The sequence below is a fragment of the Rattus norvegicus genome, chromosome 12 (genome assembly GCF_036323735.1).
Source record: "Rattus norvegicus strain BN/NHsdMcwi chromosome 12, GRCr8, whole genome shotgun sequence".
Taxonomy (NCBI): Eukaryota; Metazoa; Chordata; class Mammalia; order Rodentia; family Muridae; genus Rattus; species Rattus norvegicus.
The window spans coordinates 20,566,549-20,580,882 of NC_086030.1; the positions used below are offsets into that span (position 1 = coordinate 20,566,549).

A 14,334-nucleotide genomic window follows, 5' to 3' on the forward strand; every position below is an offset into this window, starting at 1 on the left:
GTGCTGTGGTGCGTGTGCCTGTCACCCAATGCCCACTCTACCTTCAGATCAATAAAGCAGTTACAGATACCCACTGACTCCATGGGGCTCATCTCCCAGATCTGACCCAGCCATTCTGTTTGGAGTAATGGGAAACATGCCCACACCATGAGCAACGTATTCACAATGGCTTTGTAGTGCAGCTGGAGCTCCAGCAACAGCTGAACCGGAAGATCCATGATGCCTAAAATACTTACTGAATATCTCTTTGCAAAGATGGTAAGCTAGGGGTGGAGGGAGCTGACTCCTGCCTTAAATAAGTGAGGGGCTGGGGGCATGGCTCAGGGGTAGAACACATTTGTAAAGTCTTAAGTCCAATACTAAGTAACACACAATAAACAAAGAAAATAAAATGCCTGGTGCTCGGGCCAAGGGCTTAGCAGGCCAAGGTGCTTGCCGCCAATCCTGTCAACCTGAGTTGAATCCCTAGGACTCAAACAGTAGACACAGAGAACTGACTCCTTCAGGTCTGACTTCCACATGTACACTGTAGCCTATGTGCCCTCTCCAACAAATAAAGGGTTGTAATAGATAACACAAATAGTCTTCCACATGGCTGATGGAGCTCCAGGCAGCAAGGACAGTGGAGACGGACAGAAATGCAGCTTCCGGCTACAGTCACTCTGAGATCCACACTCACCCACCTGGATGCCCAGCCTGACTCAGGGCCATGCTGGGGTGCCCTGCTTACCCTGGTGATGGCCAGGCCTTATTTGGCCCTCCAACTACCTCATGTCAGAACGCAGGTAGGCAGTGATGATGGCCACTAGAGGGCCCATGGAGTCCATGGCCAGCATCCCTCAGGCTGGCCCATGCTGACACTGACATATGGAGACGGGAGCTGTCTGTAAGGATGTAGTACAATCAGTCAAATCACACAGATGGCCACACAAATAACTGCAAGAATAATTTAATTCCATAAAAGGCAAAGCAGAAATGTTAAAATTTGTTGGAAACTCGCCCCCCAACATTATCTTAACAAAAATATTGGCTGCTGATAACAACCATTTAAACATCTTTTAGGCACTTGGTGGAAAAGACACTGGAGAATGACCACCTACTGACTGCTATAAGCAAGTGGTAGGGATGAAGGCTGGTTTCCTGTCTATCCTTTACCCACGGGCATCACTAACACTGAGAAACAACACCAGGACATTGCACCCACATTGCAAGACATTCCAGTGTATTTTAAAGGAGCCGGGTGGTAGTGGTACAGGCCTTTAATCCCAGTACTTGGGAGGAAGAGGCAGGCGGATCTCTGAGAGTTCAAGGCCAGACTGGTCTACAGAGTGAGTTCCAGAATAGCCAAAGGCTCACAGAGAAACCCGGTGTCAAAACCCCAAAAAATTTGGAGAAATTTTATCAGCGAGTCAAGACTGACATTGTCTTCGTCACAGGCTGATGGAGCAGAGCCCAAAGGAGAGGATGGTTGGTTGTTTTTACAATCGAGTTGGCTTTCCTGCATGTGAATCTGAAGCAGCCCAGGACCCCTCGGGGCCTGTGATAAAAACATTATGTTCAAGCAGCTAATTGGGAAGCTGGCGTGGGTGGGGGCATTTAAATTTAATTTTAGCTTTCTGAGGCCTCTGTGAAAAGTAGGCATGTTACAAAATCCCAGAATCTGCTTAGGAAAAACAGAAGCTGATGCTCAAGCACCATCTGGTGGCTGGTGGGATCCTGAGGCTGTGGACACGGCTGTCTTAAATGCGGGGTCTCTGGGTACCGCTGTCTTCCTTCAGTGGCTGATGTGCATGGTCACCGAGCGGCAGCCATGGTTTGCATATGCTGCAGCAGCTGCTCGCAGTAGGTAGCTGAGCGGTGTTTGTGGACAACAGCCTCCGTCTCCCGCACCAGCACATCTGGAAACAGGACGCTGCCCTCCTTGAGGACTTCTAGAAGAGAGCAGAGAGCCCTGAAGCCAGCAGCAGTGGCTCCCAGCCCGTCTCACAGCTTTATAGAGCTGGTAGTTTTTCTCTGGCTGCTGGGTAGATCCCACAGGGCTGAACCTGCCTTCCTACATGCATGTAGAACTCAAGGGGAAGCCTTGGAGGGTTCTCCTTCCACCAAGTGGGTCAAGGGGACTGAACTCAGGTCTGCCTGCACCCTTCACAGTAAGTGCCTTTATCTGCTGAGCCATCTCGCTGGCCCTGCAGTGCATTTTCTTATGAACAAATGGCACATCTCTTCCAGCCGGTGCTTAAGCCACGGAAGCCAAAGGCGGCTTCCGTGTGCCAGAGCTTCCCTTACCCTGGCAATGAACACTCCCATCCTTCTTCCCTCCGAATCAGCAGCGCCCAGGTGTCCTTCCTGCATCACGCTAAGCCGCTTGTAACAGTGTTATTACACCACTACTCCCTCTGTGTGCGTGCGTGTGCGTGTGTGTGTGCGTGTGCGTGTGTGTGTGTGTGCGTGTGCGTGTAGGTCAGAGGTCAGTGCTGGAGTGTTTTCCTCTACCGTTCTCCACCTTATTTTATTTTATTTTTTTAATTTTTTGAGACTGTAAGGGTGTCTGTTGCCAAGTCTGATAATTTGAGTTTCATCCCCGGAATCCAAATGCTGGAGGGAGAGAACCACCTCTTGCAAATTGTCCTATGATCTCCATGTGCACAATGCTTGGCACACGTGCCCACATACATACACACATGCAAAGTAAATATAAATGTAAGAAAGTGGGGGCTGGGGCTGCTTGCCCCTCCTCTCTTGCTCTCCTGCCTTCTTGTTATCGCTCTGCCCTCTCGCCCCTTCTCCCTCTCTCCCCACTCTCTTCTCTCCATATGCTCATGGCTGACCTCTACTCTTCGACTCTGTCTCTCTGCTTTTCTCTGTTTCTACTACCCTCTCAACTCCCTTCCCCATGCCCTGAGTAAACTATTCCATACTAAAAAAAAAAAGTATGGTTTGGAGAGATGGCTCAACAGTTAAGACGCTGGCTGCCCCTCCAGAGGCCCTGGTATGGTCTGGAGAGATGGCTCAACAGTTAAGACGCCGGCTGCCCCTCCAGAGGCCCTGGATTTGATTCTCCTATTGCATGGCAGCTCACACCACCTGGAGGGTATCCGGTGCCCTCTTCTGGCCATCATGGCTATTGCACACATGTGATACACAGACATGCACGGGCAAACACTCATGCGCACACATGCCTGGTCTCGACTGTGTGTTTCGGATAACTCAGGGTACTAGAACCCACGGGCACCTGCAGACTGCAGACCCTGGAGAGCTCACCTAGCACAGTGTCTTGGATGGCACTTTCTGGGTCATCCAGGTGGACCAGCAGCTCCCTGTACAGGAACTGAACGCTGCTCTGATAGGCGGATTTCCCATCCACGCTCTCAATGCACTTCAGCCAGGTGAGCAAGGCGGAAGCAGCTGCCATTCTCACGTCATTGGAGACATCATCTAGGCGCTTCAAGAGCTCTGTGGGAGGAGAGTAGGCATGAGGGCCAAGGTGCAAATGTGGAGGGCCTTTGCTCTGGGGGCCCAAGAATCCACCTCTCAGAAGAGAAGACTCTTCAGCACTGGGCATCTTCAATGATGGCCCTCACTTCCCTGAAGCTGTTTAGTCCCAATATCCCTGAAACCCCCAAGAGGACCTAGACGCACACCAGATAATGGCAGGGGGCTGACCTTCCTCGAAACTGCTGCAGGCTCAACGGCCTGAGGCCAGTCACCCACCAGACCACGGTGTCTCTTTGGTTTGTTTTTGTAGGAATCCCTTCAGCAGGTTGCCTGTTGCCAAAATCAGACCTACCCTTCCTGATAGGCAGAAATTTCCGCCTCCTTCAAGACAGGGTTTCTCTGTGTAGCCCTGCCTGTCCTGGAACTTGCTCCAAAACCAGGCTGGCCTTGAACTCAGAAATCCACCTGTCTCTGCCTCCTAAGTCAGGATTAAAAGTGTACCATCGCCTCCTGGCTCAGGCAGATAGTTCTATCCAAAGTAATGGATAGAAGTTTCATTAAACTTAGCCTTGTTCACAAAAACAAACAGAACAGAAGAGAACAGAACAACCCCAACCTTCTCTGGAGCCAGGCATTTTGTGTCAGCACACAGCTAAAGTACAAGCACCTGACGAGCTGAGGAAGGGGGACTAGTATGAGTTTGGGGCCCAGTTAGGCTGAGACAGAGGTCTAAACCATTGTGGGCTATCTCAATTACCCAAAGGGGACAAGAAGCTATCTCTGGAATCTACTTTTACAGTAAGAACCTTCTGGAAAATGCACAGATTGGTGGGTAACAGCTGAGTTCAGTTGGGCAGGCTGTCTCACCTGTACCTGAAGTTGAGTTTATGTTGCGAGACACCCGTGCTCATGAGGGGGCTGGCCCTGGCTTACTGAAGGCATGAAAAGCATCACTACACATGCAGAGGGCGAGCCTCCTGCGAGCACAGGGGCCTGCTGGAAGGACTTATGGGGCCCCAGGACTTCTCAGTGTGATGGGCTCTGGATGCTTCTAGCTCACATTCTTTGGACAGGCACAGAGGGAAACCATCTACACCTCAGGATGACAGATAACTGAGTCCAACTTAAAGCAAGGCCAGGGCTGGAGAGATGGCTCAGCGGTGAAGAGCACTGACTGTTCTTCCAGAGGTCCTGAGTTCAAATCCCAGCAACCACATGGTGGCTCACAACTATCTGTAATGGGATCTGATGCCCTCTTCTGCTGTGTCTGAAGACAGCGACAGTGTACTCACAGACATAAAATAAATGAATAAATCTTAAAAAAAAAAAAGAAAGTGGGGGCTGGGGATTTAGCTCAGTGGTAGAGCGCTTACCTAGGAAGCGCAAGGCCCTGGGTTCGGTCCCCAGCTCCGGAAAAAAAGAACCAAAAAAAAAAAAAAAAAAGAAAGTAAGGCTGGCTGAGGCATAAAACTTGAGTGCATCCCATCCCAGGCTTGAGGGCACCCAGACCAATTTTGGAATTACATGGAGTTGATGCTCACTGGGGCTAACTTGCAAGGGTGAACGACAGGTTGGGGGCAGCTGATATTGCCCTTTGTGAGCAACCCTTCTGTCCCCCATTCAGAGCTGGCCCTGGGTACCTATACTCAGCCTGGGACACCTTTCCAACAGCCTCCTGTGTGCACTAAGAAGTAGCACTGTGTTGAAGCGCTGTGTTTGCTGTAACTGCAGAGCTGGGGGTGTGCCTGATGTGTGCGCTCTCCCCTGGCACTCCCTCCAGTGGGAAGCCACTAGCCCTGGCAGTCGGCAGCATGCATTAGCCAAACTTGCTAAAAAGTAGAGCCACACAGGCTGTGGGTGGAAACAAAAACAAAACAATCAGAAACGTAATGTGAGAGGCTGGAGGGAGAGGCTGGCAGAGCAGGTAGGGTTTTCTGGTAGAGGCTGTTCCCACCTCAGCCGTTGTTCTGTAGGCCTGAGAGTCTCAGTCTGCCTTCAACCCTGGTCACTATCTCTTCTGGAGCCACCCTCAGCCTCCTCCCTGGAGAAATTATGCCTTGGTTCTGTCTGCCTGCCAGGGGCTGTGTTAGGGAGCAAAGGCCTTCAGTGCACTATTTCTCCTTCAGCCATTACAGAGTTTATCTAATGCACTTGGGAGTCTGTCTCACTGTTTAGCCCTGGCTGGCTCAGAACTTGCTATGTAAACAGGCTGATCTGGAACTCAGAGCTCTGCTTGCTTCTCTCTGGGAAGTGCTAGGATTAAGGCACACACCAGCATGCCATTAGCCTAGGACTTCTTGTTCTTTTTGAGACAGGGGCTATGAAGCTAAGGCTGGCCTTGAACTCCATTCTCTTCCTTCACCTCCAAAGTGCTAGGCTTGCAGTTTTGTGCCATCACACGTGGCTCTCTTGTTTGTTTTGAGACAGGATCTCACTGTGTAGACCTGGCTGGCTTGGAATTTTGTACGTGGCCTGCCTAGGATTTGCAGCAATCCCTGTCCAATGCTGGCATTGGAGCAGTATGCGAGAGTGGCTAGGGTCCCTACTTGCTTCTGAAGATCATTACTTTAGCTCTTTGACAATAGCAAACACTTGAAGTAAGAACCATAAGGGGTCTGTCCTCAGCTCTCTAGTGTCACCTGTCCTGAAGACCGTCCATCAGCTACCCCATGTGTTGGGAGTCAGTAGGCTAGCCTCACGGCTCCATCATCTCTGTGCTGGTTTCCCTCGTTCCCTCACACTCATGCTCCTCGGGATGGATGCACGCTCCTCCTGTGCCCAATGTTCTGCACAGCACTGCCCAGGTCACCCTCTGGGATCTTGTTGGCTTTGACAGCCTCACTATCTGTCTCTAATCTGCTTGGTGTTCAGGCTGGCTCTAGACAGGCCATGCGGCTGTCCTCATCATGCCCCGCCATCCCAGTTCCAGGTAGAATGCTCTCTCCAGCAATGGCAGATAGAAACCATACTTCATATCTTTTCTTTTTTTAACTGGGGACCTGGACAATTTCTGCTCCGAGGCGTGTCTCCCACCTTTATTGGCTATACCCTACTGACCCCATCTCCATGCTTCTCATGCTGGGCTGCTTGGTCAGGGCTGGCTTGTCTGTCACTGTGGTATATGGATACTCAGCACCAACTTAATCAGGTCAAAAGAAATAGTCTCTATGTCTGACCACAAAAGAAGTCACCAAGTAACGTGCTGTGTGTGTGTGTGTGTGTGTGTGTGTGTGTGTGTGTGTGTGTGTGTATGCGTAGCGTCTCACCAGGATAGACCTTGAGAAATTTCTCTGGCTCCATGGTATCCCCTGAGTTCTTGAGGAACCTGCTGATGATACGGCAGGAGATCAGGCGTGTGGTCTGGGAGTCGTCCTCCAGCGTGGCCAGCACTTGTGGCATCAGGGTCTCCTGTGCCTCTTGAACCTGCAAGTCACAAAGGGGTGTGAGGAATGTGGGACCGCCCATGCTGTCAGAGGCATTAGTGCCTGGGAATGCCACCTTACACCACACCTACAAGTAGACTTGGAACTTTTTGGTTTTGTTTTTAATAACAAACGTTTGGTTTATTTTCCATATGTATGTATGTATGTATGTATGTATGTATGTATGTATGTGCAGGTGTACATGTGTAGCAGACAATCTGTAAGAGTCAGTTCTCTCCCTTTTACCACACGGCTCCCGGGGAGCACACTTAAGCTGTCAGGCTTGATGGCCAGTGCCCTCCCTCGCTGACTCACCCCACTGGCCCTTGAACCACTTTAATAATTTTTTTTTGGACAGGGTTTCTCTGTGTAGCCCTGGCTGTCCTGGAACTCACTCTGTAGACCAGGCTGGCCTCACACTCAGAGCTCACCAGCCTGCCTCCCTCCTGAGTGCTGGGAGTAAAGGCCTTTAGTGGTGGTGGTTAGGCCAGGCCACACAAGGCAAGCAGACCATATGAATTACCGACAATTTAGCTCACCTGTGATCCCAGCACTTCAAGGACAGGCACAGTTAAACAGTGAGTCCTAGGACAGCCTGGCCTACAGAAAACCAGCCCAAGGGAAAAACCAACCAACCAACAAGAAACTCATGAGAACCTTGCAAGACTCAAGCTCAACCTCCAGCACCCACATACAAGTGGGGTGTGGTGGTATACATCTGTATCCCAGTGCCAGGGAAAAGGAGAACCAGAATTCCTATGGTCTGACAGTTAGCCAGTACCAGGCTAGTAAGAGACCCTCTGTCAAAAAAACACAGTGAACAGCATGTGAGGAACGGCTTCTGATACTGTCTTAGTTAGGGCTGCTGTTGCTATGATGAAATATCATAACCAAACAATTTTGGGAAGGAAAGGGTTATTTGGCTTACATATCCCAAATCTAGTCTGCTAAGGGAGGCTAAGACGGAACTCAAACTGGGCGGGCGGCAACGTGGTGGCAGGGGCTGATGCATGAAGTGACCGTGGAGGAATACTGCTTACTGGCTTGCTCAATCTGCTTCCGTTTAGAACCCAGGGCTGGCAGCCCAACTACAACGTACTGACCCTCCCTCATCAATCACAGATTAAGAAAGTGTCCTACAGGCTTCCCTGCTTACAGCTGGATTTTCTCAATTGAGGTTTCCTCCTCTTGTGTCAGGCTGACACAAGACTAGCTATGATAGATATTCAAAAGTTAATTCTGGTGCTCATGAATAAATGCGCGCGCGCGCACAGACACACACACACACACACACACACACACACACACACACACACACGAGTGCGCGCGCACAAACAGACTGTAAAAACAAAAGAACCCTTTGCTTTACTGAGAGAAAATCTGAAGTGTAGTCCATTCTCCAGGGTGTGGCGGAGAGAAGAGGCAGGAAATGATGGGAGCTGCAGAGCTGGGACAGGGAATTTTGTTTTGTTTTGAAAGTAGGAAAAAAAATGAGCCGAAGAGATGGCTCAGCGGTGAAGAGCACCGACTCCTCTTCCAGAGGTCTTGAGTTCAAGTACCAGCAACTACATGGTGGCTCACAACCATCTGTAATGGGATCTGATGCCCTCTTCTGGTGTGTCTGAAGACAGCTATAGTGTACTCATACAAAAAATAAATAAATCAATCTTAAAAAAATAACAAACAAAAAAAAAAAGTAGGAAAAGCTGGGCAAAGCCCAGTCACGTCCTAGTGAGTACTGGAAGCTGAGGCAGGAGAGTCACCCTCCGGTCTGCTGGACTACAGAGGAAGTTCAAAGCCAGCTGAGGAATCCTGCTGAGAAGTAAAATCAGCCTCAGAACACTTGCCTAAAGTAAGAGGCCTGGGCGTGGTTCAGTGACAGACCACCTACAGGGAGCCCTAAGGAGGGCCAGCGTGTGCTCAACTGCAGAGCACCTGCCTAGCACGTAATGGGGTAGGCCTGGGGGAGAAACGCATTTAGATGCACATACATACAAGGCTTCATGGGACACGAGACTGAGGGAGGCGTGAGGCAATGAAAGGCTCACAGGTCTGTAAGCAGCCTGAGCAGGGCTCTCATGCTCAATAGGAGGGAATCACTTTTGCTGAGGAGGGGAAAGGGAGGTGTGGGGAGGTAGATGGTGCTAGTGAAGGAGGTGGGGATAAGCATGGCCTGGGTGAGGGCCTGGTGAGTTACAGCTGCACTGCCACCTAGTGGATGCCTCTGTGCCACTTTCCAGGGAAGCAGAGGGCTTCTGGAAATGGACCTTCTCATGGTGTAATAATCATAGGACAACAGCAGGGCCAAAGGATGATGGCAGGGGCTGACTGGAGAGGGCACCAGTGGAGAGATGGAGGAGAAGCAAGTGTGGGAGGGGACACTGGGGAGGGAATCCATGTCAGGAGGGAAGGAATCATAACACTAAGGAGGGTTTTTCCTGCTGTTCTAGGAACAGAAATACTACATTCTCTAAGAGCAAATGTTCTCTCGGCTAAGATCTTGACTCGAAATTTCAGATCATCTTAACCATATCTGTTTCAATTTGGTCAGTGCAGTTCCTCAGATCTTTCTATGCATGCACACTGGAGTGCAACACCAGTTAGATAACAACCTTCTGCTGTCAGCAGAGGGCACTCACACACTGTGAGCGGACGGCACAGGCACCGGGTAGAAGCAGAAGCTTCAGTCTTCTGTCGTTTCAGTCCCCAGGCTCACTTCACTTAGCCATACTTCACTAGCAATGCAGGCCTGGCCTGCCATCTGTGTGTGGTAAGAACTGAACCCAGGGATACCCCTCATCCTCGGCTTGGAATTTTGTGAAAAGCATTCAACAGAAACTAACTTAGGAGGAGACCCAGTATCTGATGGAGAACTTGCTTTGGCACTAATCTTTAAAAACACATGCTGCACTGTGTGTGCACATGTGTGTGCACGTGCTTATGGAGGCCAGGAATTGATACCTGGCATCTTCCGTTTATCATTCTCCACCACATGCACACACGCACATGCGCGCACACACACACACACATACACACACAACTTTCTAGGTGTGTCTGTTTGTCTATATGTGCACCATATGCATGTCTTCCAAGTCCAGAAGAGGCCACCAATCCTCTGGAGTTGTGAGCATAGAGACTGAACATGGGTCCTCTGCAAGAGCAGGATCTGAAACACTGGGCCATCTCTGTAGCCACCACCTAGTATGTCGACACAGGGTCTCTTCCAAAGTCAGAGCTTACTCACTGGCATGTATTGGATGGTTAGTGAACTCTGTCTCTACTCTGACGATGCTAGTCACCCATGTGCCTAGGCCTGGTACTTTTGTGGTTTTGTTTGTTTGCTTTTGTACATGGATGCTGGGGATCCAAACTCAGGTGCTGGCATGCCATCCCCCTGCCCGAACACTACAGCTGCCTAAGTATGTAAATTACGGAACAGTGCCCAGCACCGGACGACAACACCCAATCCCACTGCAGACGCCGTGCTGAGGGCTTTACTTGGAAAAATCCCGTTCTTCAAACAGTCCAAGGACCATTTTAGACAGTTAAGCAGAGTGTTAAGTGATGGGTCAAGATTCATACTTAAGTTGTGATTCTGAGATTACTGGCTAACCACCATTAGTGCTGTCCAATACAACAGCCACAGTGGCATGCTGGGAGCACTGAGCTGTTGCCAGTCAGCATGGCATCATGGTTCAGTGCAGCTGTCAAGTACTAAAGTACATTTAAAACAAATGACAGGAAATGTCTCAAGATGTGTAAATGATGAACTTCCAGCTGAATATGCCTTGGGTATGCTACAGTAAGACACATGCATTAGGAAGCAACTTAAAGACTCTTTAATAGGCTTGTGTGAAGGATGAGGCTAGCTGCCAACCTGCTAGGACCTTGAATACCCTCTGGCCCGCCCGCCTCTGGGCGACTGTCTTGATTAGGCTCTACCTTGTGGATAGGACCAATCCCTGGGCCTGAGGTTCTGAGTATAAAAAGGAGGAGCAGAGCAGGGCAGAGCCTGCATTCACCGCTGTCCGCCTCTCTTGTGTCCAGGTCTCACTATCCACCGTGGCCGGCATGGAACTGGCTATACAGTTCAGGTTGGCTTCAAACTCACAAATCTGCCTGCTCCTACTTCCCAATTAAAGGCACTCGCCAGCACACTTCTGCATCTGACTGTGCATGTGGTGTGACCAGCTCCTACTGCCATGACTTCTGTACCACGGCAGACTGTGACTTTACTATGACCTGGAATAACCCTTCTCTCTTTTGAGTTGCTTGTGTCAGGGTCTTCTATCACAGCAACTGAAGAAACTGACAATCTGTAAACCTGAGGCAGAGACCGATACCAGCCTCTTCAAGGAGATGGAGCCCGTGACAACCAGGGCACTAAGCCTGGGCCCTCCCCAGACCCCAGCCCTTCAGAGCTTGCCATGCTGACTGAAAGCAAGGTCTCATGACACACACAGACAGACAACTGGGGTGGTCACAGCGGTCCTTACCTGCTTGGCCGATAAGATGTCACTGCTGATAAGTGCCCACAGACAGGATATGGTGGCCGTCCGGATGGCTGCAGCTGTCCTGCCTGCATGCCACTGTAGGTTGGGGGCTAGGATGTCATTTATTACCATATCCAAGTAGCCATGGAACTGTCTGGAACAAGAGGGCAAGTAAAGAAGGACACACAGACTACTCTGAAGGACATACTATAGTTTGGGAACAGAAATGGACCTGACCCTGTGCCCCTCCACAAGGGGACCCTTGTGAAGTGACCTGGTAAGGTGGTGGGCTTGGGAGGCTCTGCGCTCAAGTGCTATACCAACCATGGTCAGCTATGTGGGTCATATGGCACCTTCATCACCATCCACTGAACCTGCCACCTGTACCATTAAAACAAAGGAAGCAAGACATAGGGCTGGGTGCAGTGATGCACCTCTTTAATCCCAGCACTAGATAGGCAGAGGCAGGTGGATCACTGTGAGTTCAAGTCCAGCCTGGTCTACAGAGTGAGTTCTAGGGCAGCCAGGGCTTCACAGAGAAACCCTGTCTCAAAAATCAACAGTAACAACAACAGTAACAACAACAGTAACAACAACAAAAAGGAAGTAACAAGGGGCTGAGAGAGGCCTGCTGTTCTGTCCCACACCCCTGTGACTACAGCTCCAGAGATTCAGTGTCCTCTAAGAGCCTCTTCAGGTACCTGCACACACGCAGAATAACTCCTTTTATTATCAAGGACTGTCCATACACAAGATGCCAGCAGGTCTTGCTAATGTGCGGCTACATCAAGGAGAGCGGTCTGTCAAGTCCTCACTAACAGACTGCTCAGGGCTTCGCCCTTCACAGAGAGCAGACAGTCTGCCATTGCTCAGGACTTCTCTCCCCGATGGTCCATAACCCACTATCAGTTTTCACCTGAAAAGACAGGATCTCATGTAGCCGAAGACGATGGTCTTATATGTCTTATTCTCCTGCCTGAGTGTGGAAACTACAGGCACGCAGTGTGTAGTTCCACCAGGACCAATCTGTACAAGGCTGGGGGTTGAACATTATACGCTGGGCAAGCACTCTCCCGGCCGAGCCACACCTCCAGCTCACTTTGTTTGTTTTTTGAGACAAGGTCTTGTTATGTAGTCTAGGCTTGGCTAGTCTGGAATACCCGATCCCCCTGCCTCCACTCGATGGTGTTGGGATTATAGGCACACACCACCACTCTTGGTTTATGCAGTGTTGGAGATGGAAGCCAAGTCTTCCTGTGAGCTAGAGAAGCACTCTACCAACATTCCTAGGCCACACCCCCAGGCCTTAGCCACGATTTCGCTCAATTTTACATTACATTTTATGTATGTATGTATGCATGTATGTATTGTATGTGTGAGTGGGGTGTGGTACATGTTCACAGTGCACACATGGGAGTCAGAGGACAACTTTCAGGGATTGGCTACCTTCTTCCAACATATTGGTCCCGAGGACTGAACTCAGGAAGTCAGGTCTGGAAGCAAATCATCCCACTGGGCCCTATCCAGAATTTATACATGAAATTTTACTTCAAGGCTTCCAAAAGGACTGAAGCAAAGGCCACCTGAGAAGGCAGTAGCTTGGGTAGAACTTTCTGTAGTTCCCTCCTGCTCTCTCACAGGCATCTCAATAGCCCAGGCCAGAGTGGGAGGCAGGGGTCGGGGAGGGAGTCTCCGGTTGTGTGGTAGGTGGGACACTGTGGTGCTACCACTCTGGTTTACTGTGAGAGCCTTCTCTACGTAGAGAATCCTGACTCCCTGCCAGAGATGACAGTCTTAGACTAAGCCTTGACTGGTCAACCAACCTTTCATTCTATCATTTTGTGATCTATAAGTCAAAACCAAATGATATTTTGTGCCAACTCGTTTTATGTTAACACTAACTAGATTCAGCTGAGAGGTCACAACTAAAAAACTACCTCCATAAGATCTGGCTGTAGGCAAGCCTGCCGGGCATTTTCTTAATTAGTGGTTGAGATGGGAGGAACCTGCCCATTGTGGGTGGTGCCACCACTGAGCTGGTGGTCCCGGTGCTATAAAACAGCAGGCAGAGCAAGCCAAGAAGTGGCTGGTAAGCAGACGTCCTCCATGGCCTCTGTATCAGCTCCAGGTTTCTGCCCTGACTTCCCTCAGTGATGGACTGTCACATACAAGCACAAGTGAAATAAACTCCTCCTCAAATCTCTTTTGGTTATGGTATTCCCTCAAGGCAACAGACACTCTAAGACAATGCTATTTCAAACTGTCCCTACCCAAACAGTAGCAATCTCTCACTCAGTAACTCATCTGCATAATTGGATCCTCCAGACTGACTTGATCCCTGGAGAGGTCTGAAGTATGTCATTGGGAATCTGGCCCAAACCTGGCGGCTGTGTTTGTGGGTCAGGGGTGGCACTGTTCCTCAGCACACTGGGTGTGTGGAAAAGGCTACAGCCTGGTGGCCGCCCAGCCACGCACTCACTCCATTCCTGTGTGTGTGCCTGCTCAATGGCCTGTTGCCAAGACTCTCATTAATACGTTTTTATGGTCCCTTCTCAGCCCTGAGGTGTTTTAGATAGCAGGAAACAGAATTTCCTGCAGTGTGTGAGAGGCTGGCAGTCAGCCCTACATTAAGAGTGCACCCAAAGGAGGAAGGTTAGAACAAGCAACCCATAGGGAACTTCACAGTTTGCTGCTGCTCCCACTCCACGACCACAGGTTTTTGTTTCTTGGTTTTTGGGGGGAGGGATGTCCGAGGAGCTTGCGTCTCCTACTCAGGTCTCCATGTGCAAGACTCAGGCTGCCAAGGGTGGTCAGGCTTGGGAGATGATTTGAATCTTATTCTGTTCAGTGAACCAAGGAAGGCAGTGATCGAGCAAGTGCGTGTGTGTGTGCGTGTGTGTGCATGTGCGTATTCCTGTGTGTGTGTGTGTGTGTGCGTGTACGTGTTATGCCTGTGTGTGTGTGTGCACGTGTACGTGTGTATG

General features: G+C 50.1%; 1 protein-coding gene across 2 annotated transcripts in view; it reads right to left on the minus strand.

The window, feature by feature from the left end:
- Positions 1-933: 933 nt before the first annotated feature.
- The window catches only part of Dnaaf5 (dynein, axonemal, assembly factor 5), a 39,119-nt gene continuing 25,718 nt past the window's right edge, over positions 934-14,334 (minus strand). For both annotated transcript variants that reach the window (XM_039089394.2, NM_001134857.1), the window contains 4 exons: positions 11,354-11,504; positions 6,702-6,858; positions 3,262-3,453; positions 934-1,931 (listed from right to left, as the gene is read on the minus strand). In XM_039089394.2, the coding sequence (XP_038945322.1) occupies positions 1,795-1,931; positions 3,262-3,453; positions 6,702-6,858; positions 11,354-11,504 (637 nt within the window). In that variant the 3' untranslated portion in view covers positions 934-1,794. The remainder of the gene's footprint in view (positions 1,932-3,261; positions 3,454-6,701; positions 6,859-11,353; positions 11,505-14,334) is intronic.